Below are 23,174 nucleotides of genomic sequence, written 5' to 3' on the forward strand. Positions count from 1 at the left end.
ACCTTGGAAATGGAGTTGGATATACTAGGCAGCAGGGAGGCTCTAGTTTCTTATCTGAGTCATAGAATTCAGGTTCAGGGACCTGACAGGGACATGCATGGTTGGTGGCAGCGTGAAGAAGAAGGGAATGAAGTGCTAAAGGAATATTTCAAGTCTCTCACCTTGGGGCACCATTTTAAACATGCAAACTGGAAATGGAAAATCACCAGGCCACACAGGACGAAGGTCAGAAAAATGCATACTACTCAGGCACCTTTATTTCCTCTCTCCTGGACTTGATCATAGTGGTATAGTCCAATGTGCTGAGAGTGAGCAAAAAATGCTCCTGTTTAATAATTCTGCTGCAGATAGAAGGTCAGGAATATAGGCCTAACATCACACTTTACTTGGGTGAATCTGAGAAATATAGACACCAAATCTTAAAGGCAAAAGGGCTGTAAAGATCATCAATGTTTTTTAAAGTTCCTATTGTATGTAGGGGAGGGGGCAGTATTCTGTTTACTGCCTGTAAACATCAGCAGGCTGCCAGTAGAAAATTCCTGGGTCTTGCCATAGAACATAGAATCAAAATTTTGGGAAGCTACAGGTCTGAAAATCTACATTTTAAATAAGCTGCCCAGCTAATTCTTACATATATTAAATTTTGAGACTTACTGGCTTAATTCACCTTTTCATTCGCTGATGAGGAAACGGCCACTCCTCCAGTAAAGCAAACTGGTGGCAAAATATGGATGTGAAGAGAGTTGTCCTGACCCCAGTCCAATACATTTTCTTTGTGCTTTGATGAAGAGACTTGTACTATTCTATGGTGATGATTAAATCCTGTTAGAAAGGCTTCCAGTTTTACAAATACTTTGATTTTATCAGTAATATACTAAAGGGTGTACATTCTTTCAAAGGGCTTTAACTTGCAACACCAGTTGCCTAAATTGCCCTGAGAAATACCCCGATGAGTCAGGATGAGACACCCTTTAGTTGAGTCTCTTCTTGCAGCCAGGATTGTGTTTGGCTCCACTCTGTTCCATGGTAACCATGAGGTACAGCTGCTCTTACAAATTCTCCTGTGTGATAGCAAAGATGTTTCCTCTGAAGGTTTCATGGAGCATGTACTCAAACCATTGGCCCAGGATGGCAACTCTTGGAAATCTGCTGTTTTCTCATAGAACTGGTCAGGTGCAGCAGCAACCGTCCACTGCCACACACAGACTAACACATTTCCCCACCTCATCTGCCAATTTATTTCTTTAGTCTCTCATTTATTTTTATACTGTATATTGAATATCTTACCACATAGATTTTTCACTCTCTCTCTTCCTTCCTCTCTCTCTAAAATCAAGTAAAATAAAACACATACTTGGATGAGGATTTAAAAAATACCAAAAAAAAAAGCATTTGTAAAATGTTGTTTTAAAGAGTAAAACTGACTTCTGCATTTGGGGATTTTGTGTGTTGGTTAGTGGGTCATTGTTATGAACTGAATTGCATTCCCCCTAAATCCGTATGCCGAAGCCTTATCCGCTAATGTGGCTGTATTGGGAAATACGGCTTTCAGAGGTAATTGAGGTTAACTGAGGCCGTATTGGTAAGAGTCCTAATCTGATAGGATTGGTGGCCTTATAAGAAGAGACGAAAGCCAGCACAAGCGCTGGCCCTGTCTCTCCTCCCCCTGCCACCCCGCCTTCCCCCCCACCCCCACCACATACACCCTCCTTGTGCATACACTGGGAAAATGCAATATGAGCTTGAAGCAAGTGGGCGAGCTGTCGGCAAGGCAGAAAGAGGACTCTTACCAGAAACTAGCCATATTGACACCCTAACATCAAGCTGGGCCTCCAGAACTGTGAGAAGTGAATTTCTGTTGTGTAAGCCACCCAGTTCATGGTGCTTTTTATGGCAGACCAAGCAGACTAAGGGAGTCATGAAGAGACAGCCTGGTTTCAGAAATGTACATGAAAACACACAGTAGTCTGGCCCCAGACAGATGCCTTCCTGGAACATACTTCCCATCTCAGTCCCTCTCTCTGGTTAGTGTGCATGGCCTCTGTTTGAGGCATCTGTCTTTGGTCTTTTAGCCCCCAGTGTCCCTCAGGCAATTCCACCGCACAGTGACACTCCACTGAGGTTTCCTTGGGACCGTCAGCAATGACATGATGCTCCGAGTCCGGCCTTATTATATTCTCTTTCAAAAAGCCTTTCTTCCAACCTTAGCATCTCTAGAAAGGAGAGCTACTATGTAACTGTACACCTGCCAGGCCATGCCTTAGAAACAAGAAAAGGAACTTTATTAACAACGTATCAGGGTCAAAGACCTGACATATTATTATAAATTGGCATTGAAAAAGAGAGAAAGAGAATGTATCTGAAGAAATGAGGGAGCTAGTGACTCTTTAGGTTTTTGTGGAAAAATGAGGAGGATATCAGGCTTGTGTGACTAGCAGGTGGCCCACGGCCAGACTAAGGCTTGGCTCTCAGGAATTACTGACATGCCACAAAACCACAGGCTGGGAGACGGCATTCTCAGAGGGAAGAGGTTGAGCATAAGGTCACCCAGAGGCAGAGGAAAATATTTATTTTACTATTTAGAGTTGTTTTCCTTTCTCTAAACAAACTCTCCTTCAATTCCATAGCAGGAGTTTTCTTCTGTCACCTCTGGTTTCTGTGGATTTATTGTGAATTTCCCAGGAAGCCGCAGCCTCACACACAGTCTCCCGGCCATTTTACCAGGAATGTCTTGCCACAACTTGGTGATGCCAAAGCTGACCAATTAGGGTTCTGTCATTGTCATATCTGTAAAGGATTATAATTTATTAATATAGTTTTTCCTCTTGATAGCTTGTTAGTTCCTTCTGGAAATTATAGACGGAGGCATTGCCTTTCTTGGAAAATATAATCTATATATATAAAAGCCTAAGTGACTATTATAACCGAACAGATGATCAAACAGGCTGCATGGGGTAACCAGGCCCGCAGGGAGGTAAATGAGGGGCAACCAAACGACCAAGCAGCAGGCCAGCAGGCTGTGTGGGGCGACCAGACTCAAGGGGGAGGGGGCAGTTGGGAGTGACCAGGCCAGCAGGGGGGGGGCAGTAAGGGGTGACCAGGCCGGCAGGGAGACAGTTAGGGGCTACCAGGCTGGCAGGCAGGTAAGGGGTGACCAGACTGGTGGGGGGGGCAGTTAGGGGTGACTAGGCTGGCAGGGGGAGCAGTTGGGTCTGACCAGGCCAGAAGGGAGGCCAGTTAGGGGCGATCAGGCAGGCAAGCAGGTGAGCAGTTAGGAGCCAGTGGTTCTGGATTGTGAGAGGGATGTCTGACTGCCAGTTTAGGCTCGGACATCCCCTGAGGGGTCCTGGATTGGAGAGGGTGCAGGCTGGGCTGAGGGGACCCCCTCTCCCATGCACAAATTTCATGCATTGGGCCTCTAGTCTATATAATAAAGAACCAAGGTCGTAAGGACTGTTACCACTACAGGCTCGATCAGACCAGAAGTCAGTGCTGGATTGCCATGGCGACCTGGCACTGACTGCCTAGGGCAGTGATGGCGAACCTTTTGAGCTGGGTGTGTCAGCATTTTGAAAAACCCTAACTTAACTCTGGTGCCATGTCACATATAGAAATTTTTTTGATATTTGCAACCATAGTAAAACAAAGATGTATATTTTTGATATTTATTTTATATATTTAAATGCCATTTAACAAAGAAAAATCAACCAAAAAAATGAGTTCGCGTGCCACCTCTGACACGCGTGTCACAGGTTCACCATCACTGGCCTAGGGGGCTGCAGATCAGGCCTGGAGAGAGACCTGCAGAGAGAGAGGCAGGGTCTGATCCATACCCTCTGTGGCTGCTGTTGATCAGGACTTGCCTTTCTTTCTCTCCGGACCTGGCCAACAGCTGTGCCTCCATTTCTCTCCAGGCCTCCACAGGGGCTGCTGATCAGCCCTGCCTTTCTGACCAGACCCATTGATAGGCCCAGAGATGCTGACTGGCATAGAAACTGACCAATCAGAACCAAATTTGGGTGAATGTAAGGTGCCAATGGCTGCCTAGGAGGCAGAGCTTTTGATGCTGACTGGCATAGAAACTGACCAATCCGAACCAAATTGGCCAGCAGAGAAGGGCAGATGAGGGTGAGATCAGGCCAGCAGGGGAGGGCAGTTAGGGGCAATCAGGCCTGCAGGGGAGAGCAGTTGAGGGCAGTCAGGCTGGTGGGGGGGTGGGGACAGAGAGTTGGAGGCGAGATCAGGCCAGCAAGGGAGGGCAGTTAGGGGTGATCAGGCAGGCAGGCAGAGGCAGGTAGCAGTAATCAGGCAGGCAGACAGATGAGTGATTAGGAGCCAGTGGACCCAGATTGTGAGAGGGGCATCCGACGATTGGTTATCCCCTGAGGGGTCCCCGATTGGAGTGGGTGCAGACTGGGCTGAGGGTAGCCCCCCCCTCCCCCCGCACATAAATTTCGTGCACTGGGCCTCTAGTTTAAATATATTGCTCAAAGAGAAAATATATCATTTATGTGTATGTGCTAATGTTTTTAATAGAGATCTAAACCCTCACTTTTGGAGTTGCTGAGTACTAGTAATAGAGTTGTAAACGGGACTTTAAATAAAGAATTTGCTCAATATTATATTAGTCATGAGAATTATAACTATTGAATCCTTGTAACTGGAAAATACCATAGAGTTCATAAAATGAGCTCCATTAATTTTATGAATTAAGTCTTTGAAGACCAGGGAGGGAGAAGACCTCAGGCCTGCTGGGTCTTTGCGAGTTTTAGTGCAATAGTCCATGCTGGTTTTATTTGTCTCCTTAAAATCGTTACTCAGGTGAAATGCACTTATTGCCTTAGAGTGTGGTTTAGACACCAATCCTGACTGAGGAGTGAAAAGCTTCAGCGTAGGATGTGCAGCTGGAGGGCAGCCTACTCTTTCTGAGCAGAAGTAGGTAACATCATTCATGCAAAGCCTCACGCTTGATTGCATAAATACCCAACATTATTTAAAAAACGGAGAAAAGATCATCTGCGTCTGAAACATCTGGGTGGAGACAGGCGGGCTCTGCGGTTTGTCTCTTCCTAAGGTGTCAGAAGCGATATATGCTCAAGACAGTTATCGATTTGGAGCCGTTCCCTAAAACCCAGGAAACAAATTAAGTTCTTAATTTGGCCACAACTTTTTCACAATGGCTACACTTTAAAATTGCCAGGGAAACCTTCGAAAGCCCTAATGCCCAGACCAATGAAATCAGTATCTGGGTTGGGGCCAAGGCATTGGTAATTTTTTAACACTCCTCAGGTATGCAGCCAAGACCGAGAACTACTGAGTTAGGCATAAAATCAAGCAAAAACAAATTTCCTAGAATGTTCTTCCTGCCAAGGAAATAAAAACAATGTCTCAGTCATTACATTTAACAATTATTCCCAATTTGGTTGGCACTGTCTTTGGAATTTTAAAAAAGTTTAAATAAGTCAATGTTTAAACTTTAGTCTTCAGTGACCAACATGTATTTCTCTCCCTCCCTATGTCCTGTGTCTCAAGAAGGGATCTGCTTTAAGTGATTTTCCAGACAATAATTGTCTTTATGAAATTCCTAATGTTAGCCTATCCCTGTCTTATGCATTTTGTACACTTAATTTATTCCTCACAACAGAATTATGCATTAGGTACTGCTATCCTCATTTTATAGAAGGGAAAATTTAGCCTCAGGGCAGCTGATGTAGTTGCCTAGACTACACAGCCAGAGATGACAACAGATCTGATGCCCTGAACCACGGGTTTTTCTATCCTGGCCTTCCACATTCTGACAGTAGCATGGCGTGTGGAAAAGCCCTGGACTAGCATCAGTTCTGGTGCTCTAGTCCTGGGTCTGCCACTGCCGGGAGCCGGTCCATCCTTGCTGTTTCAAGGGACCTGGTATATATGGCATACTGTTCTTAATATGTTTGCTCACCTTCTTGGCACTATGTGTTTTAACGAAGGTCACCTCTCTGAGAAAGGTTGTTTCCCCAGGTAGGGATTTTCCCCTGAAGTTAGGGAGGGAATAAAACCCCTTAACTAACTGCCAGGAGGGTAGTTAATCACTTTAACTACGAACAATAATGCTTAAGCTACATAATCTTTACTCCCTGGAATGGAGATTAGAAACGCCCTAACCTTTGGAATAGAGATTGATAGGATTGGAATCAACTGGTATAAATACAGATGTAACAAGACAACACACACAGAACATAGACACAGAACCTAGAGACAGAAGAACTTCGCTGGAGAGAACATGGCAAAAGATCCTGGACAGAAACTGGCAACAGAACCTAGAGACAGAACTTAGCGAGAGAACCTGGCTGAAGATCCTAAAGACAGAACCTGGCTACAGAACCTGGATAGAACATGGCAAGAGAACCTGATTAGAACCTGGCGACTGAACCTGGCTGAAGAACCTGGACAGAACTTGGCTGGAGATCCTGGCTACAGAACCTGGCTGGAGATCCTAACCAGAACTTCGCTGGAGATCCTGACCAGAACTTGGCTAGAGATCCTGGCTAGGCTGCTGATCAACTGAATGCTGTCTCTGTGTCATTCCTTCTTCGCTGACTCCATCCACACCTTTGGGGACACCTGGACCTGCTGGGGTTGGACCCCAGCATGCCACTAACCTGTGATCTCAGACAAGTCCCACATCCAACTGGACTTGAATTTCTTCACCTCAAGAAAAAAAGAAGAGAGAGAAAAACAAACAAGCAAATCACAAAAGAACATGTAAAGAAAGCTAGTCATAAAAAACTACATTTTGTATTATATAAAATTGCATTTATATAAATTTCTAGAAAAGGCAAAGGTACAGAGATGGAGAGTTGTTTGGTGATTGCCTAACACTGAGGGTTGGCGAGGGGATTGACTGGGCAAGAGGCATGAGGGAACTTTTTGGGGTGATGGGATTGTTCTTAACTGAATTGTGGTGATGGTTGCATAACTGTATAATTTACTAAAAGTCATCTGACTACACACTTGCAATGGGAGAATTTTATGGTTTGTAAACTATACCTCAATGAAGCTGTAAGAAATGGTATTGGGACTTTTACTACAAGATGACTGCTGTATTGACTCTATAAAGGCTATTTGTGGCATTTTCACAATAAGTAACTTACGTAGCTGCATCTTTAACAACATTTTGACCTGCTTTTTATTCATACATTTTAAGTTGGTAACTATTGACAATGTATACATCTGTGTAACCATCACTATAATTAAGGTATAGGACATCTTCACCACCCCAAAAGTTCCCTATCCTTCCCAATCAACCCCCTACTTACCATTTCTGGCCCCAGGCACTGCAGACCTGCTTTTTGTCACCATAGATTACATTTCTCTTTACCAGAGTTCCATAAAAATGGATTCAAACCATGTGTATTCTTTGTGTCTGGCTTTTTTCACTAAGCATATTATTTCTGAGATCCATCTATGTTGTGGTATTTATCAGTAATTGCTTCTTTTTATTGCTGAGTAGGATTATATTGTATAGATATATCACAATTTGTCTTTGGCTATTATAGATAATGCTGCTATAAACATTTTGTACAAATATTTTGTGGGCTTATGTTTTCATTTATCTTGGGCAAATACCTATAACTAGGAATGGATTTGCTGGATAACATGGTAAGTATATATTTAACTTGTTAAGAAAATGGCAAACTTTTCCAAAGTGGTTGTACCATTTCAATTTCAACAGTATATGAAAGTTTAGGTTGCTCCACATTCTCCCCAGCACTTAGTATTATTACTTAGCATTATTCTATTTTTATATTATTACTGGTAATCTGATATTATTTTATTATTTATATAAACAGAGTTTTTTTCTCAATGAAATTTGTTACTACAAAATTTTGAGGTTTTCTCAAAGTAATAAGACATATGGCTGACTTTTTGAAACTCATTGTGCAAGTGAAGCCCTATTGATTGTCATCAGAGTTAATGAAAAATTCAAATAAATACTGCAATGTAACAAAATTCTCTCATAAAAATTTCAATGATATGCACTAAGTTGAAAAAGGCACCAGCTGTAATTTTAAGTGAGAAATAAAGGTTTAATTGGGAAAAATCTGGACATTTTTATAAAGTATGGTAGAAACCAATTAGTCAATTGACATGGGACTACTTTTTGTAGGGTTAGGCTCATTATTTGTGTATTGCTGCCACAGATGATATGTCATAATGTCCTGAGTTGGGAAAGACACATCTGAGTGTTGGGGCCAGAGTAATTTAATTTCTTGCATCCCAAATGTCTTCCTTTATTCCTGACATGTTGACCTGGACCTTAGGAAAAAATAATAATTAAAACTTGGCTTCCTCTCTTCCACCTTTAATAGTAATGATATGATGATGGAAAGAATGTTCTGAAATAGAAGGCCATAATGTCTTCCTCTACTGCCTTCAAAACATATCTCCTCATAAATTCTTTTAACATCTACAGAATAGCCCACACATTCTCAATGGAGGCAAGATCACTCCCAAAGTGGTGAAATTTGATTCTTGGGGGAGAGGGCAAAAAATTTTTGCTCTTCTTTAAAAATGTATAAAGCACAGATATACATATACTATATAATCATGTCTAATAGTATATCTGTAGTATTAAATTTCATGGGGGAGAGGGAGATAGAAAAAAATGTCTCTAAAGGCTCTTTAGAGGTATAATAATGAAAAAGCATTTTGAAATACTGGAATAGACAAAGAACAAGAAAGGCCATGCAGAGTTTCAGGGGACTAATCAAGTGAAATGTCTGCTAATCACTACATGCATTTGGTCTGGGATTGATCCCTCAGAACCTCCTTAGTCTCATGATATTGCTTGGCCTAAAGTCATTAGCTTTGGAAAAGGAAGGAAGAAATCTAAGATTTGTTAAGAAATACTTGTAAATTGAAACTTTAATTCTTCATCTCACTTTCTTCTAAAACAACACTTGCAAAGAAAGATGTTGACATCTCTGTTTTTATGAATGACAGAACAGAGGCTCAATGGTATGAACACTTTCAAGTTCTATAAAAATACAAGGTAGAATTGAGATAAGATTCCAGGTTTGTTTGATTTCAAAGCCCATGATTTCCTCCACCTCATATGATATGATTGTTGGTTGGTGGGATGGTGTCCCATTCAATTACCCTGAGTTCACTGGAAAGTGATTCAAGTGCCTGAGTCAGAATTGATGTGTTCTCACAGTTCAAATTCCAGGAATGACTAGCCGGTGAGGGTGGGGCTGTCACTGCGATATCCGAGGAGTTGGGGTGGGGGTGCAGTGGAGTTGGGGAGATCCTTCGGGAGGCTCAACAGTCTGGAGCTAACAGGAAACTAAGAGTTTTAGCTAAAAGAGCACCAATCTCAGGACCGCAGAGTGTCCATTAGTCACAAGTTTACATTCCATTCCTGTTGGTCGGTGAGGGAGGGGCACTCTAATCCCGACCAAAGGTTGAAGAATCAGTTTTGGCTAGTTGCCTATTTACTCTGATTCACAGCAAAAGGTGGACCTTTTATTCTCTGTGATCTCCCATATTTCACTACCAAGTAACCTATGCTTCAAGGAATGGCTGCTGATTTCAAAATTAAAAAATGAACATGCAGACATTTCTGCTTTTTGTTTTATGCCTAGAGATTAGTATGCAACTTTTTATTTTTTTTAAAAAATATGTTTTTATTGATTTTAGAGAGAGAGAAGAAGAGAGAGGAAGAGGGAAAGAGAGAAACACTGATGGGCTGCCTCCTGCACACCCTTTCTGGGGATCGAGTGCCGGAAGCCAGTCCATCCTTGCTGCTTGACACAGTCGCTGCAGGGAAGAAACATCTGCACAGCATATGTTTCAAGGGACCTGGCGTATGTGGCATACTGTTCTTAATATGTTTGCTCACCTTCTTGGTGCTATGTGTTTTAACCAAGGTCACCTCTCTGAGAAAGGTTGTTTCCCCAGGTAGGGATTTTCCCCTGAAGTTAGGGAGGGAATAAAACCCCTTAACTAAATGCCAGGCGGGTAGTTAATCACTTTAACTATGAACTATCACCCTTAAGCTACATAATCTTTACTCCCTGGAATGGAGATAAGAAACGCTCTGGAATAGAAATTGACAGGATTAAAATCAACTGGTATAAATACAGATGTAACAAGACAATACAACACAGATCTTGGCTGGAGATCCTGGCTAGAGATCCTGGCTAGGCTGCCGATCAACTGAACGCTGTCTCTATGTCATTCCTTCTTCGCCGACTCCGTCCACACCTTTGGGGACCCCTGAACCTGCTGGGGTTGGACCCCAACAATTGAGTCCACAATCTGGGCATGTGCCCTGACTAATAATTGCACCTGAGACCTCCCAGTGCATGGGATGATGCTCAATCAATGGAGCCACACTGGCCAGGGCTGTAAAACTTTTTGTGTAAAATCTCATCCACACATTTAGAGTTAAATCTTTAATCTTTTGGTGCTACCTGCTTTATTTTCTATGTCTGCCTTTATTTTCCTTTTCCAGAGACAGGTTGTCATTGTAACTGTGATTGATTATCTACCTTTGGGAGTAGAACCTTAACCTTTAACTTCTCCTGGGAGGACAAAAACCACATGTTCTTATCACCCCTCTCCCTTATACTTCATGCCAATCTCCAAGCAAAGAAAAATTAAGTGCAAGAAAGACTGCTTGTCCTGTGGTAGGGAAGAAGAGAGGATACTAAGCTGAAAGTCAGAAGAGGAAATGGCTTTAGTGCCATGTTCATTTTTTTTTCCTTAAAAGAGATGTAATGCATGATGCTTGCCTCACTCTGCTGTGACAAACCCTGTGTGCACAAAATGAAAGAAACCTCAGGAAACGTTCGCATATCACTCATAAGCAAGGACAGTTGAGATTGTTCTTTTCTTTTTTAGTATGTTTTTAAAGAGAGAGGAAGGGAGAGAGATAGAGAGGTAGAAATATCATTAAGAGAGAAACATCATCAATAGTCTGCCACCTGAATGCCCCGTAATGGGGATTGAGCCTGCAAACCGGGCATGTGCCCTGACCAGGAATAGAACTGGTGACCTTCTGGTTCCTGAGTTGACACTCAAAGGCTGTTATTTTATTTTCTAGCCAATGTAATAGGCCTAAGATCTATCCTGAAGGACAAATAGCAAGCATTTCACAAGAGGTTATGGGTCATCTTGCTCTATGCTTGCCTGCAAATAAATTAGACATAGAAAACAGGAAATACATATTCCAAGGTACTATGTAATACCGGAGAGGCTCAGTGGGGAGATTGCTAGTTATTTTTAATCCTCAAGGAAGACCTGAGGTATAAGGGCCACTTGGGTGGCATGTGGGACAACAAAGAGAACATGAGGCACATCCGGGAAGGTGCTCTGCCTTTGCTCTCTCCCCTGTTAATGCCTCACTTCTTGCAGGCCAGAGTCTAGGGAGGCAGAGGGCTGTAACTGCTGGGTTAGCACTTTCGTCCAGGTGGTTTCCTGTGTGGAAGTACAGAGCACTGGGAAGCGTAGAGAGAGCTGGTGGTGCTCTGAACATTTCTGGGCAGTAGCTTGAGAGATTGGATAAAGCTTTAACTAGAAGCCAAAAGTCTTAGTGTTGATCTCAAAATTCCACTCTAGACATTTGAACTTTTGCACATTGCTCAACTCTCTCAAACTTGGTGTACTTATTTGAAAAAGGTTTTAAAATGGAGGTATAATTCACATACTGTAATATTCACCCTTTTCAGAGTATATAATTCAATGGCTGTTAGTATATTCAAAAGTTGTACAACTATCAACACTTTCAAATTCCAGAACCTTTTAATCACTTGACTAAAACCAAAACACTCATACCCACTAGTAGTCACTCTGCATTCCTCCCTCCTCCCAGGCCCTGGCAACCACTAATTTACTTTCTGCCTCTGCAGCTCTGCAGAGTTGCCTGTTCTGGACATTTCATGTAAATGGAACATGCAATGCATGTTCTGGCTTCTATTACTTAGCACATGTTTTCAAGGTCATCCATGTTGAGATGTGTAGCAAAATTTCATTATTTTTTTAAAAATTGATTTTAGAGAGAGAAAGAGAGAGAGAAAGAGATACATGTGAGAGAGAATTATTGATCAGCTGCCCTGACTAAGAATTAAACCCATAACCTGGATATGTGCCCTGACTAGGAATAGAACCTGGTACCTTTTAAGCCAGAGCAAAGTTTCATTACTTTTAATGGCCAAATAATATTTCAGTTGTGGTTTTATATCTAGTCATTCATTCATCCACCCATCCATCCTTCCACCCATCCATCATCACTCATTTTTCACTGATCATCTGTTACGAACCAGTCTTGTCCTAGGCTCTTGGGACACATTGATTCATATTTATTACATGAATAAATGCAGGCACACATTTATTAGTAAATACATAAAGATAATTATGAGATCTTCTAAAACCCTCAGTTAAAAAATTAGGATAATGGATTATTTATGACTTTTAATTTTGGAAAGTCTTTGTATAGATAAAAGAAGAGCTGTGTATACCACTAGCTTTGTTTGCAACATGCTTTTCTGTATTCTGCAGGGCTTTTAAATTATAATCATTTTTAAATGTCATTATAAATTTGTCTGTTTTTCATATTATTCAAAAATAAAAAAAAGAAAGGCAGAATTCATGACCCACCCAACTGCTTGAAGGCCTGGGTTATTCAGCTATTTGAGCAATAGGCACAATGTGATTTTTGTACATGTCTCTTAACACAATTGTACAATTGTATGTAGGAAACATTAAAAAACGTTAGCTTCTATACATGGTTTTGGCATTGCCAATTATTGTTGATTGTTAATTCTAAATCTGAGTACTGCAGGAATGATCCTGGGTTCTTGTTTAGATTCTGCCTCAAGGAAGCTGTAGGAACTTAGGTCGAAGGCAGGGGGGAGGCTTGCTCATGGGCCAGAGACTGTGGTGGTTGCACAGGGCCCCATGCTCCGGAGGCCCATGCTTGGTTTAATGCTCTGCTGGAGCTGTCTTGACATTTTTAATACTTTGTGAAAAATGGGTCTTGTAAATTATGTAGCTGGTCCTGGAGAGAACAGACATTTGTTGAGTGTCTGCTCTTTACCTGCTACTTAATCTGACCCCTCAGAGCCTTGTTTTAAAGAGTAATGTTTCTTTATTTTTAAAATGGGAGGATTGGCCCTGGCTTGTGTGGCTCAGTTGGTTGGAACTCGTCCTATGCATCGAAGGGTGGTGGGTTTGGGGCCCTACCGGGGGCAGCTAATCGAGATTTCTCTCTCACATCAATGTTTCTCTCTCTCTCACTCTCTCTCTTCCCTCCTCTTTCTAAAAATCAGTTTTAAAATAAGAGGATTAGACTTCATATTCTTTAAGGTCACACACTTGCAAGTCTAAAATTCTCTAATTCTAGGTCATGTAAAATGTTCTTGTGAAGGCAATATTGTTGTACCAATTATTTCTTCTTTTTCAAGATTCATCTTAATTGTTATGTTTTCCTGGAAATCTTCCTTCCTTTATCCAGTCTCACTTAGTAACATTTCTTCTGGGTCTGCATGTCCCCTTTGCATGACAAGAGCTTTTTTGTGTGTGTGTGAACTGGGTATAGAGTAAAACTGGTTTCTGTCTCTCCTACTGCAGTTTATGCTCCCTAAAATCAGGTATTTTATAACTTACAAAATGCTATTTTGTTTTAGCAGAAACTTTAAACCACACTATTTTAACAGACTTCTGTGAGGAAACTGAGAAGTGCTTCTTAAAATAAGTAAGATTAAACAATTTATTAGCAGAAACAAAAATTCAGAGTTGTCAGTGCTTGATGTTATTAAAGATGGGACAAGCCTAAGGCAAATGCATAGCCCAAAACAGAGTCACTGGGATATAGAACTGAAGACATGCAATGAGAAAAGGAGTTAGGACATTTTCCCAAGTAACTTAAATTTAAAAGCACTATAGCTTTAAAATGATATATATAACAGTATAGAAATCTAAATAAACAAAAAGCAATATCTATTCATGTTGAAAAAATAATCAAAAGGTACAGAAGGGTATAAATTTAAAAAGTAAAAGTTCTCTTCATCCTAAACCACACTCTCATTTCCCAAAGATATTCTCCAATAAGTTTCTTGAGTGTCCTTCTGGAAATGCTTTATGAATAGTATATTTATATAGTCTTGTTTTTGTAAAAATAGGATTCTATTTACACATAGTTTGTTCTTTGCTTTTTAATTTAGTAATATTTCTTAGACCTTCTCCCATGTTGGCACTCATAGATCCCTTTTATTCTTTTTCAGGAATGAATGTTCTTCTACCAACCAGCTTGAACATTGTTAATTAAATCAACCCTTTCTGAGGAATATTAAAGCTGTTTTCCATTTGAAGAGTATGAAAAATCACAGTGAATAACTCCACATCAGACTATTTATCCAGCAATGAAACTGCTTGAAGTCTCTATGATTTGTATGAAGGAAAGAACGAATTCAGTACTCAACTTAGTGACATAGAGACAACTTTAAATATATTTGTTTATTCTTGTTCTCCAACTGCTTTTAGAAAGATTTTACAATTAGTGTGACATCATTTTTCAAAGTAATTACTGGCTCCCAAAAATAATTTTAAAAAAATCAGTCTGTACTTTAAAACAGGGGTCCTCAAACTTTTTAAACAGGGGGCCAGTTCACTGTCCCTCAGACCATTGGAGGGCGGGATTATAGTTTTAAAAAAAGCTATGAACAAATTCCTATGCACACTGCACACATCTTATTTTGAAGTAAAAAAACAAAACGGGAACAAATACAATATTTGTATTTGCATGTGGCCCGCGGGCCATAGTTTGAGGACCCCTGCTTTAAAAGACCGACTAAAACTTTCTGTTTCAGCAATGTGAACACTTGGAGTAGGATTAATGTTCATTTTTAATAATTTTTTGCAGAAATAAAATCAGAGACTATTATTACTTACTAGGGGCCCGGTGCACGAAATTCGTGCACTGGGTGTGTGTGGGGGGAGTGTTCCTCAGCCCAGCCTGCCCCCTCTCACATACTGGGAGCCCTCAGGCGTTGACCCCCATCACCCTCCAATCGTAGGATCGGCCCCTTGCCCAGGCCTGACGCCTCCACCAGAGGTGTCAGGCTTGGACAGGGGAACCCCATCTCCCCCTGATCACTGGCTCTGGCCCCCGCCCAGGCCTGAAGCCTCTGGCCCAGGAATCATGCCTGGGCAGGGGAGCCCCATCTCCCTCTGATCGCTTGCTCCACCCCCCGCCCAAGCCTGACGCCTCTGACCCAGGCTTCAGGCCTGGGCAAGGGGACCATCATATCCCTCCAATCCCCAGCTCAGCCCCCCGCCCAGGCCTGATGCCTCGGCCAGAGGAGTTGACCCTCATCACCCTCCGATCACCAATCACCGGATCGGCCCCTTGACCAGGCCTGAGGCCTCCGGCAGAGGTTTCAGGCCTGGGCAGGGGACCCCCAGCTCCCCGCGGTTGCAGGCTCTGCCCCTGCCCAGGCCTAACGCCTCTGGCTGAGGCGTCCGGCTGGGGCAGCGGGGACCCGCAGCTGCAGCGGCCCCGTGATCGTGGGCTCCGCTTTAGGCCCAGGCAAGGGAACCCTAGCTCCCGGGACTGCCAGCTTCGACCGTGTCCAGCTCCCATCGCTGGCTCCACCCCTACTTCCTGCTATCACTGGCCAGGGCGGCAAAGACACCTGATTCTCCCATCATGGCTGGGGGCAGGGCAAAGGCGGCCCCAGGGCCGCCTTTGTCCTGCCCCCCAGCTCTTAGCTCCCCCTTGGTTTCCGATCACTGTCAGTGGCAGGGGGCTTCTTCCTGCTTTCCCTTTCGCCTCCCTGCATTGTGCCTACATATGCAAATTAACCGCCATCTTGTTGGCAGTTAACTGCCAATCTTAGTTGGCAGTTAACTGCCAATCTTAGTTGGCAGTTAACTGCCAATCTTAGTTGGCAGTTAATTTGCATATAGCCCTGATTAGCCAATGAAAAGGGTATCGTCGTACGCCAATTACCATTTTTCTCTTTTATTAATGTAAATATTTACACTAGAGGCCCAGTGCACGAATTCATGAACCAGTAGGGTTCCTTGGCCTGGCCTGTGGGATTGGGTCGAAACTGGCTCTCTGACATCCCCCAAGGGGTCCCATATTGTGTGAGGCCAAGGGACCCCACTGATGCATGATTGGGCCAGTACATGATTGGGCAGGGGCACAATCGGGCCAAGGAGAGATACGGGAGGTTGGCCAGCTGGGGAGGGACCATGAGAGGGCTCCAGGGTGTGTCTGGCCTGTCTTGCTCACTCCTGATTGGCCAAACCCTAGCAGCAAGCTCACCTACCAGTTGGAGCATCTTCCCTCTGGTGGTCAGTGCATGTCATAGTGACTGGTTGACTGTATGCCCCCTGGTGTCAGTGCACATCATAGGGAGCGGGTAAGTCACCTTAGCATATTATTAGCATACTAGAGGCCCAGTGCACAAAAATTTGTGCACCCTGGGGGGGTCCCTCCTCCAAGCCTGTGCCCTCTCAGAGTATGGGACCCCTCGGGGGATGACCATCTGCTGGCTTAGGCCTGCTCCCTGGGGGATTGGGCCTAAGCTGGCAGTTAGACATCCCTCTGGCAGCCTGGGAGCCCTCAAGGGATGTCCACTTGCCAGCGGGGAGCAGGTCTAAGCTGCAATCGGACATCCTTAGCACTGCTGAGGAGGCAGAAGAAACTCCCACAACCACCGCTGTACTGGCAGCCATCAGCCTTGCTTGTGGCTTAGCAGAGCTCCACCTGTGGGAGCGCCCTGACCACCAGGGGGCAGCTCCAGCATGAGCATCTGCCCCTTGGTGGTCAGTGTGTGTCATAGTGACCAGTTATTCCCAGTTGTTCTGTTGTTAGGGTCAATTTGCATATTACCCTTTTATTATATAGGAGTACCTGGCCAGCCTGGGTGAGGGGCTGATGGCTGTTTGCAGGCTGGCCACAGACCCTTCAGGGTGGAGATCCCCACTGGGGTGCCTGGCCATCCTGGGTGAGGGGCTGAGGGCCGTTTTCAGGCTGGCTAAGACCCCCAGCGGGGACCCTCACCCCATGAGAGTGTGGCCATCCTGGGTGAGGGGCTGATGGCTTTTTGCAGCCTGGCCATGACCCACAGCCATCCAAGTTCCCAATGGAGGCTGGCTGGAAAGAGGTATCTGGGATTTATTTGTCTTCTATAATTGAAACTTTGTTGCCATGAGCGGAGGCCACAGCCGGCTCAGGGCAGGTGGGAAGCTTGGTTTCCTCCATCGCTGGGGCAACCAAGCCTCCTGCTTGCTCCAGCTCCGTGGCTGCAGTCCACCATCTTGGTTGGGTTAATTTGCATATAGTCGCTCTGATTGGTTGGTGGGCGTGGCTTGGGGTGTAGTGAAAGTATGGTCAATTAGCATCTTTGTCTTTTATTCGTGTAGATTATGCTTTGATTGGTTGAACGGTGGCTGACTGGACACTTAGCATATTAGGCTTTTATTACATAAGAAAATTCTTTTACAAATTGTGCTGACAACATCGTTGATTTGGGGGTAAGTTTTCTCTCTATCAGTTATCTCTAATCAAACAGAGAGTGAGTTCCCTCAGGCCTGACTCCACTCTAGCTCACCTTTCTGACACTCATGAGGTCCAATAAACTCTCCTTTGCATAAAAGTAATTGAGTAAAAGTTTTATAATTTATTATTTGTATTGGGAACCAAAAATATTAGATCATAGAATTGTTCAGATATAGATAATATTTTAAATAAATATAATCTATACTAATAAAAGAGAAAAATGGTAATTGGCGTACGACGATACCCTTTTCATTGGCTAATCAGGGCTATATGCAAATTAACTGCCAACTAAGATTGGCAGTTAACTGCCAACTAAGATTGGCAGTTAACTGCCAACAAGATGGCGGTTAATTTGCATATGTAGGCACAATGCAGGGAGGCGAAAGGGAAAGCAGGAAGAAGCCCCCTGCCACTGACAGTGATCGGAAACCAAGGGGGAGCTAAGAGCTGGGGGGCAGGACAAAGGCGGCCCTGGGGCCGCCTTTGCCCTGCCCCCAGCCATGATGGGAGAATCAGGTGTCTTTGCCGCCCTGGCCAGTGATAGCAGGAAGTAGGGGTGGAGCCAGCGATGGGAGCTGGGCACGGTCGAAGCTGGCAGTCCCAGGAGCTAGGGTTCCCTTGCCTGGGCCTAAAGCAGAGCCCACGATCGCGGGGCCGCTGCAGCTGTGGGTCCCCCCTGCCCGGGCCGGACGCCTCAGCCAGAGGCATCAGGCCTGGGCAAGGGGCCGATCCTGCGATTGGAGGGTGATGGGGGTCAATGCCTGAGGGCTTCCCAGTATGTGAGAGGGGGCAGGCTGGGCTGAGGGACACTCCCCCCACACACACACCCAGTGCACGAATTTCGTGCACCGGGCCCCTAGTATAATATAATATAATATAATATAATATAATATAATATAATATAATATTTTAAATAAATGCTTAATAAGTTCATTGCAAAGTTGTGGTCCAGGTAATTTTCACCTACTCTAACTTAGGAAGCAATACAAAAAGTAAATGCAAACAAGCCTAGAGCAGGTGAAGATTTTCCTGCAAAGAATGATTAGATTTTTAAATGTTTTCAGACCTCACTCCCTTGGTTTCTTCATCTATTTTTTTAAAAAAATATTTTATTGATTTTTTACAGAGAGGCGGGGAGAGGGATAGAGAGTTAGAAACATTGATGAGAGAGTAACATCGATTCAGCTGCCTCCTGCACGGCCCCACTGGGATGTGCCCCCTACCAGAATCAAACCCGGGACCCCTGAGTTCACAGGCCGAAGCTCTATCCCTAAACCAAACTGGTCAGGGCGGTTTCTTGATCTTGATAGTAACAATTAACTTTAAAAAATACTTTAAAAATCAGAATGCTCTCAGACTTAGAATGTTCCCTTCTTCTTCTTCTTCTTCTTCTTCTTCTTCTTCTTCTTCTTCTTCTTCTTCTTCTTCTTCTTCTTCTTCTTCTTCTTCTTCTCCTTCTCCTTCTCCTTCTCCTTCTCCTTCTCCTTCTCCTTCTCCTTCTCCTTCTCCTTCTCCTTCTCCTTCTCCTTCTCCTTCTCCTTCTCTTTCTCCTTCTCCTTCTCCTTCTCCTTCTCCTTCTCCTTCTCCTCCTCCTCCTCCTCCTCCTCCTCCTCCTCCTCCTCCTCCTCCTCTTCCTCCTCCTCCTCCTCCTTCTTCTTCTTCTTCTTCTTCTTCTTCTTCTTCTTCTTCTTCTTCTTCTTCTTCTTCTTCTTCTTCTTCTTCTTCTTCTTCTTCTTCTTCTTTAAATAGAAAAATTGCGAGCCAATTATTTAGACCATGCTTTTGAAAGGTCACCTTGTTTTCCATTCCTCTGTAATTGTGTAATAAGAGTTGAATGGCCTTGGGCAAATCACTTTATCTTGCAGAGCCTTAGTTCTGTCCTATATAAAGCTAAAATAACCTTGAATATCCATTTCAGTGCTAAAATGGTATGACTCCAAGGTTGTGGTAAGAGTAGAGAGGTGTTACAGGTGTTGCAAAGGACACATGATGAAAGAGGAAAGATTATGGGATGTTCCTCAAGAGGTTAATTCTTCTTCGAATTCATTAAAGAACAAATATGTCTCAGTTTATGCTTAGAAGTAAATATATATTTATTCTTACAATATATTCCTATTATTTCAGCTTATAAACATATTTGCCAGATTCAAAGAGGTCTCCCAACCACCAAAAAATGCCACATATCAAGTGGATATAAAAAGGCACAGATGTAGCAAATACAGAACCAATACATTTTTGCCTTTGTCTCAAGATAGACTGTCTCAAGGAATCTTTACACATGGATTGAATTGTTTTTAAGTATGGCAGTCAACAATAATAAGAAACAGAAATGCTGTGGCAATGGCTGGGTCTCTAGTTACCCAGTGTCTGAGCAGAGAATTAGGAAAGAGTGGGGCTATTCAATAATCCACAATGACTACTGTGCGTGCGTGTGTTTGTATTTGTATATGTATCTACCTCAATAAAACAACCCATTTCAAGGTTCCATATATTTCTCTTTAGTCATTAATTTCTTGTTAGGCACTAGTGATATGTGGTCAGTAGGGGAAACAGATATTGAATAAATAATCATACCAACACATAGATAACAATGAATTGTGACAATGCTAAGAAGGACAATAAAGGGTATAACGAGAAACAAAAACAGGGTCACATTTAGGTTATACAATCAATAAATGACAACTCTGAGGAGGAAGTAGCTAAGACATGATGCATGAGCAGGAGGTAGTTAGGAAAGATTTTAGGCAGAGGAATAGACTAAGCTTGAGAAAGTGAAAAGCTAGGGAGAGTTTAAAAACAAACAAGCAAACAAACAAACAAAACTGGTTGTGCCAGCACCCAGAGAAGAGAAGCAGAGTATATAGTATCAAGAGATAAGGACTTTTAATTTGAATACCTGATTTTTCTTAATGTTTTGAATCTTACTGGTTAGGGATGTAACCCTATCAGATTTGCGTATTCAAAATCTTCCACTGGCTGCTCTGTGGATAATCCATTAGAAGTGAGCAATAGTGGCTTTGGGGAGATTTGTTTAGATTTGCTATATTATAATAGTCAACATAAGGATAGTGGTAGATTGAATTAAGTGACAGCAAAGGAGCTGTAGAGAAGTGGATAGATTTTTAACATATTTTGAGGGCAGAATCACAAGTACTATGTCTTAACACCTCTGGGATCTTAAAAAAGATATTAGTTTACTTTGTCTACTACTTTAGAATACTCTGGAAAGGTGGAAAGGTATTTTGCCACTTCCCTTCAAGAAAACAGGTCTTATGAAAGCAGGGCATAGTGAGGCACACTGAAGGATCATCCCAGATAAGATGGGGAGGAGTCCCAAGGGTGGAGGAGGTGATGTGGGTGGGAAAAAGTGTGGATTTCCCAAGACTTGAAGATGTGTGAGGGTCGAGGAGCTAGTCTTATTTATATGCTTGCCTGATACTCCTGGCACCTTAAACAAAAAGCAGACATTAGTTGTTACTGTTCATGATGACAGTGATAGGTAGCAGGCAGTTTTTAGAATAGCATTGGCAAATAAATTTTGAGAAACTGTTATTGAAAAGAAGACTGTGGCTGGGGTAAACATGGAAACAGCTGGAGAGCATGTGGTTCTCCTCACATCTGGGAGCTATGAAAAGCAATAGTAATAGAGGCATTCCATATGGCTCCACCCTCAACCAAATGCTATGTAGCTACCTTCCAAAACAGGCAGATCTTCAGCAAAGATGAAAATGGCCTTGTCATTCATGAATCAGGGACAAAGGTTCCTGTTTCATTTTGAATATCATGACCCAGGTAAATCCAATCCAGTCACTTTACAGAATAATTCAGGATGTAGGAAAATAGGAACTCATAAATTGTTCAATCTTTTTTGAAGTCAGATCTGGTGATATCTATAAGAAACGTGAAAGTGTGCATTTCCTCCCCTCTCCTCATAGGAAATGAATGAATCATAGCTTTGATTCATTATATACACACTAGTGGCCTGTGCACAAATTTTTGCAATGAAATCCCAAAGGGGACCTCATGTCCTGTGGGACACAATGCCCCCAAGGACTTAAAAGAGGAGATTGATATTCGACTATCCAAGGTTCAGGATATCAAGTATGAACCTCAGCTCCTTGCGGATGATGATGCAAGACTGCTGCAGCTGGACACCCAGGGAAATCAGAGTTGCTACAACTATTTATACAGGATGAAAGCTCTAGATGCCATCCGTGCCTCTGAAATCCCATTTCATGCTGAAGGCCGGCATCCCCGTTCCTTAATGGGCATGAATTTTCTCTCCTACCTGCTAGATCTTCGAAACACTAGTACTCCTTTCAATGGTGTGCGCAAAGCCCTCATTGATACCCTGCTGGATGGCTATGAGACAGCCCGCTATGGGACTAGAGTCTTTGGCCAGAGAGAGTACCTGCGCTATCAGGAGGCCCTGAGTGAGCTGGCCACAGTGGTCAAAGCACGAAGTGGGAACTCTTAGCGACAACATCAGTCAGCAGCCAAAGACCTACCCCAGGCTCCTGGAGTTTCCCCAACAACCATACAGGTGACCTACCTCCCCTCCAGCCAGAAGAGTGAACGTGCCAAGCACTTCCTTGTTGTCCCCATAATGTGTCATTTTATGTCCAGAGTGCCTGGACAGCAGCTTTCCTACACTATGCTCAACTCACCAAACAAAATGTCCACTGCATTCATGAAAAATTATCTCCCTTGTCAAAACACTATGTAGGTGGCCACTGTCATAGTCTGGCTTCTTAATTGCAGTCACTTAGCAACCTACTGAGAGAGTCCTACTGCCTTAAGTGCTGTGAAGAGAGTGTGAAGAGACTACTAATTATAGAACTGGAAACTTCTGGAAGGTAAATACTAAACTTTGGGACTTTGGAGCTTGGTTTCCTATCAGAGGAGAGACATTTACCTGAGGAGTTTGAGTAAATCTGCTTTAGCGGTCAAAAAGGAGGCATTTGGAGCCTTGGAGTCAAAGGGCAACAGAATGAGTCCCCATATTGCTACAATAGCAGGAGTCTCTCTCCCGGCCAGTCTTTGAATGGAGAATGGCCTTTATTTCTCATAAGGGAAGCTGAATATTCGAATATTCCGGGCGATGCCCTGAGGTCATCAGAGTCATGAAAACTAAGGATATGGCCCATTCTGAGTAGGAACAAACATTATTAGGAGGGGAGGCTTCCACCTACTGGTCTCTGATTGAGCTGAAACACCCCTGAGATGATGGTAAGATCTATGGCAGTTTGAAGCCTCCTGACCTCCCACCCCATTAAGCACCTCAAACTCATGGAAACAGTATGAGCAGTTATTCCAGTGATGGAACTCCATTCCAAAGTTCTGAGGTGGCCTTGAACAGACTCTGATTGATCAGATCATGTACTTCACAATATGATCACTGCTTCCAAGATTTATTTATTTACTTTAAAATACATTTTTATTAATTTCAGAGAGGAAGGAAGAGGGAGAGAAAGATAGAAACATCAATGATGAGAGAGAATCATTGATTGGCTGCCTCCTGCATGCCCCCCACTGGGGATCAAGCTCACAACCAGGCATATGCCTTGACCGGAAGCAAACCTGGGACCCTTTAGTCTGCTGGTTGATGCTCTATCCA

The 23,174-nt window shown here is 43.2% G+C and overlaps 2 protein-coding genes across 7 annotated transcripts in view; one reads left to right on the plus strand and one right to left on the minus strand.

Moving 5' to 3' along the window:
- PHLDB2 (pleckstrin homology like domain family B member 2) overlaps positions 1-23,174 on the minus strand; it is a 242,294-nt gene that overhangs the window by 158,123 nt on the left and 60,997 nt on the right. The window lies entirely within an intron of this gene.
- On the plus strand, positions 21,341-22,146 carry LOC132229613 (protein C1orf43-like). The gene is made up of 2 exons (XM_059686171.1): positions 21,341-21,349; positions 21,573-22,146. The coding sequence occupies exons 1-2, from the start codon at positions 21,341-21,343 to the stop codon at positions 22,032-22,034; spliced, it is 471 nt and encodes a 156-aa protein (XP_059542154.1). The 3' UTR covers positions 22,035-22,146.

Source organism: Myotis daubentonii, chromosome 3 (genome assembly GCF_963259705.1).
Source record: "Myotis daubentonii chromosome 3, mMyoDau2.1, whole genome shotgun sequence".
NCBI lineage: Eukaryota > Metazoa > Chordata > Mammalia > Chiroptera > Vespertilionidae > Myotis > Myotis daubentonii.